At 33.2% G+C, this 4735-nt stretch overlaps 1 protein-coding gene across 1 annotated transcript in view; it reads left to right on the forward strand.

The window, feature by feature from the left end:
• Positions 1 to 1109: 1109 nt before the first annotated feature.
• The window catches only part of LOC106477008 (cyclin-dependent kinases regulatory subunit-like), a 6162-nt gene continuing 2536 nt past the window's right edge, over positions 1110 to 4735 (forward strand). Inside the window, exons 1-2 of the mRNA XM_013937614.2 lie at positions 1110 to 1297; positions 3215 to 3342. Coding sequence (XP_013793068.1) covers positions 1239 to 1297; positions 3215 to 3342 — 187 coding nt within the window. The 5' untranslated portion in view covers positions 1110 to 1238. The remainder of the gene's footprint in view (positions 1298 to 3214; positions 3343 to 4735) is intronic.

The following is a 4735-nucleotide window of genomic DNA, read 5'->3' on the forward strand; positions in this document are numbered from 1 at the left end:
GCAACGAGAAAGAATAATCTAGTTTTAATCAAGAAGGGATTCGCATCGCTGAAGTTTCTCGGAAATAAATTATACCGGAAATTAACAAACAAGCAGATGCGCAACAACGTTTTTACATAAACTCCTAACTTCAAATACAACGTTTCTATATAAACTGCGAGACTACGCATAACATTACTGATTTTATTGATGACGTAGTTCTTAAAAACAAGCCCCCCAGTGGCACAGCGGTATGTCTGCGGACTTACAACGCTAGAATCCGGGTTTCGATACCCGTGGTGGGCAGAGCACAGATAGCCCATTGTGTAGCTTTGTGCTTAATTACAAACAAACAAATCTTAAAAACTATATTTAAATCTTTATAATAAACTGACCACACATACAAGTGTTATTATGGTTGTTGATTTAGTGCAAAGCTGACCGCTGACACCAGGAGGTCCATAACTCTGTCAAGTGGTCTGGACAATTAACAAAAAAATCTAAGTACTTTTACTTATACCAAGTTTAATGCATTATAGTCCTGTAATTTTGAAAAATATGCACACAAACACAATTTTGAGCACTTCTCGGAAGATTGAGATCATTGAATGTGAGGTAACTGAGACACTGAGGAAAAGTTTCATAATGCATTACTCAGAATGTACTTCTGTACACCAATTCTTCAGTATTAGTGTATTTTGTAAAAGTAACAAGCTTCTTTATCACTTTTTTAACTGTCCCAGCCCTTTGTATCCCTCACCACGTGGCTTAGCGGTAAGCTTGTGGACTTAAAATACTAAATATTGGAATTCGATACACGCTGTGAGCACATCGTATGACTTTACACTTACAAACACACCTCAAATATAGTTTAGATCCGTTATTATGGATACACGTTTAAACATTTTCATGTCCGCTCTTCAGTCCAATGTTTGATGAAACTTGTATCCATATAAATTTAGTGTTGTTCTGTAATAGTGGATCAAAACTTTATTTTATGTTTCTTTACACGGTTTTGTGTATTTACCAACTACAAAAACAAATGTAGCCCTCTGTTGGGGAAGCGTAAAAATAATAGTCATGTGGTTAAGTAGTCCAATCATCGAATAGATATTTCTGAGTCCCGCGTTTAAACAAACTAGGTGAACGCTCGTGCTTGTAACTGGAATTTGGAAATAAATGCTACTTACGATACAAGTTTTTAACAGTAACATACCTTATTGTAAAAAGTAACAATAAAATAGGATTGATCAAGAACTATGTCTCGAAAAAATATTTATTATTCTGATAAATATTATGATGACAAATACGAATACAGGTAATGTGACGTTGTGATATAAATTCTAAACTATAAAATTTAATCTATAATTATAAATAAGCCCAAGTTAAGTAATACTAATATTATTAGTAATAACCCAAAGGTCACAATGTTGTTTTATTTTTAAAGTACTTTAACTTTTTAAGTTTTACTTAATATGCTGTTATAACACTGACGCTTAGTAACAGTGACACTGGAGTAAGCTTAGGTTTAACTTTTAAGTCTTACGCTTGAGGTTAGGCTTAATGTCAACGTTAGTCTTGTTGCCATAAGAATTTAAAACTGCTTGTTAATCAACTTAATGTTAGTTAAATGTTACTATCAGAGTTAAATTAGTGTCAGCTTTGTGATTAAACTTAAAATTAACTACAGCTTACAAGTTACGCTTGAAATCAAACATTTTACATAACAACTTCCTTGGTGCCTATTAATATTATTACTATTAGTATTACTAATAGTAATATAGTATTAACATTACTAACAATAATATTGATAATATGATTTAACTTTCATCTTTAGGCTAAAGACGTTTATGACTGGTACTAATAATGATAGGATTGTGTTTGGTGTCTTAGTGTTTGTAATTTGTAAACTAAAATGTAAGTTGTGGTCACTAAATTTAATTTTAGTTGAGTTTGTAAAGGTTAAAACCATTTTAAAATTTCTTATTGGTCTTAGTTTATCTAAAAATATAAACATTCTTTTTTGTGTTGTCTATTAGAATTGATAATGTATGTTATTCAGCCCAGTGCCTCATTAAACTTAAAAGTATTTTAAACCTAAATAAAAAATATTTTAATGTATACCTAAGAATTGTAAAATTAGTGGCATAGACTTTAGGTATCAGTTGCACCCTGTAGTTTTACATAGGATATATTTAGGTTACATAGAAAAAAACTAGTAGTTAACTTGGTTGATATAAACATAAGATATAGTGACCATGGTTTTTAAGGTGTTTTAAATAATAGGTGTCCTATGCCTGATATTTAATTCAAATATTACAAAGGGCTCTAAAGTAAAATACAAATTTTTATACTTGTATTATAAACCAACTTAACTAATTGTATAGTATGAGTTAAAAATGCAGTAAATTATCATGAAACTTCATGTATCATTGCAGTAATAAGTAGGACATATCTCATTGCTTAAGTTTCACATATCGTAATAGACATGTTCTGATTTCTCTTTATTATAATCTTTCAGTGATAAGTCAAAATATTTGTATTTTTTGTTAGTATTAATAATTTATCTTGTAATTATATAGTGAAGTAGAAGCAAATTATTGATAATTTGTGCTCAAAAGTAAGTATTCTATATAGAACAGAACCCAGAAAATTAATTCTAAATTAATGAAGTCAGTACTATATAATAAAGTACATGATGTCATAAACCAATACATCTTAAACATCTGTACTGATAACAATGTGTTGAGTCATTAGTTGGTAGGTAAAACACTAAACATCTGTACTGATCACAATGTGTTGAGTCATTAGTTGGTAGGTAAAACACTAAACATCTGTACTGATAACAATGTACTGAGTCATTAGTTGGTAGGTAAAACACTAAACATCTGTACTGATAACAATGTATTGAGTCATTAGTTGGTAGGTAAAACACTAAACATCTGTACTGATAACAATGTTCTGAAGTTTTTGGTAAAACTTTACAGTAATTATTACTTGGAGGCTAACCCTAGATGTGAACTTCAGCTGACATGTATAAAACCAAAAGTATTCTTGAATAAATGTTGCTCTGTTGCATATATTTTTCTTGGTTAGTAATATGTGTGTTGTTTTCTCATAACGGTAAAAGATTTATTTAATTTTTACTGTGACGTACAGTTAGCTTATGCCATTGTCGTCAGTTCATTATTAAACAAGTCCTAGAAATTAAGCTAAATTGTTTCCTACTTTGCAGACATGTGATGCTTCCAAAGGACATAGCCAAACTTGTTCCAAAAACTCGCTTAATGTCTGAGACTGAATGGAGAAGTCTGGGTGTTCAACAGAGTCAAGGGTGGATTCACTATATGATGCATGAACCAGGTTATTGTTAAATTAAAAGTAGACATTTCTTGTGAAAGGTGTCTTTCTGGATTTATCATTAAATTGGTGAAAATTTTAGAAATAAAGAAAAAAACAGGTTGTTAAATGTTTTTATATAAGTACAATATTCTTATTTAAATAAAAAATTAACACTACAATTATAACCTAGCAGGAAGTTTTGAGTTTATAAAAGAACTGTTTAACAGGGAAGGGGGGGATGTTGTTGAGGTGATGCGTAGTGGTAGTTACTGAAGATGCTATTTGAAGTTAAGCTAGATTATATTTGTTGAGGCAGATTGGAAGAATTATTAGCTAGACAAGGTTTATTACAATGTTAAAACATTGGGAAAGTCTAGCAAAAGCTGATGGGATTTTTTAACTTGTTTTCCAAAAGTTTCTTGGCACTGGAAAAGTTCCTAATGTCTGGAAGATGATCCTTGATTTATAAAGGAGGAGGATCTTGGATAGTACAGGCCTCTTTCTTTTTGTGAAGTTTCCAAATCTGTAAGCAGCTGTGGTTACTAGGGTATACCTACAGTGAGGATGTCAAATGTGCTTGAAAGAGAGCAGTGACTGGTTACTAGGATACACCTATAGTGAGGATGTCAAATGTGCTGGAAAGAGGGCAGTATCACTGAAACATTTTGGATACAGACGTGGACAAACTTGTTACTGGTGTCCCAGTATCACTGGAACATTTTGGATACAGACCTGGACAAAATTGTTACTGGTGTCCCAGCATCACTGGAACATTTTGGATACAGACTTGGACAAACTTGTTACTGGTGTCCCAGTATCACTGAAACATCTTGGATACAGACGTAGACAAACTTGCTGCTGGTGTCCCAGTATCACTGGAACATTTTGGATACAGACCTGGACAAATTTGTTACTGGTGTCCCAGTATCACTGGAACATCTTGGATACAGACCTGGACAAACTTGTTACTGGTGTCCCAGTATCACTGGAACATTTTGGATACAGACTTGGACAAACTTGTTACTGGTGTCCCAGCATCACTGGAACATTTTAGATACAGACGTGGACAAACTTGTTACTGGTGTCCCAGTGTCACTGAAACATTTTAGATACAGACGTGGACAAACTTGCTGCTGGTGTCCCAGTACCACTGAAACATCTTGGATACAGACCTGGACAAACTTGTTACTGGTGTCCCAGTATCACTGGAACGTTTTGGATACAGACGTGGACAAACTTGCTGCTGGTGTCCCAGTACCACTGAAACATCTTGGATACAGACCTGGACAAACTTGTTACTGGTGTCCCAGTATCACTGAAACATTTTGGATACAGACCTGGACAAACTTGTTACTGGTGTCCCAGTATCACTGAAACATTTTGGATACAGACCTGGACAAACTTGTTACTGGTG

This window comes from Limulus polyphemus, unplaced genomic scaffold (genome assembly GCF_000517525.1).
Source record: "Limulus polyphemus unplaced genomic scaffold, Limulus_polyphemus-2.1.2 Scaffold12522, whole genome shotgun sequence".
In the NCBI taxonomy this organism is placed as follows: domain Eukaryota; kingdom Metazoa; phylum Arthropoda; class Merostomata; order Xiphosura; family Limulidae; genus Limulus; species Limulus polyphemus.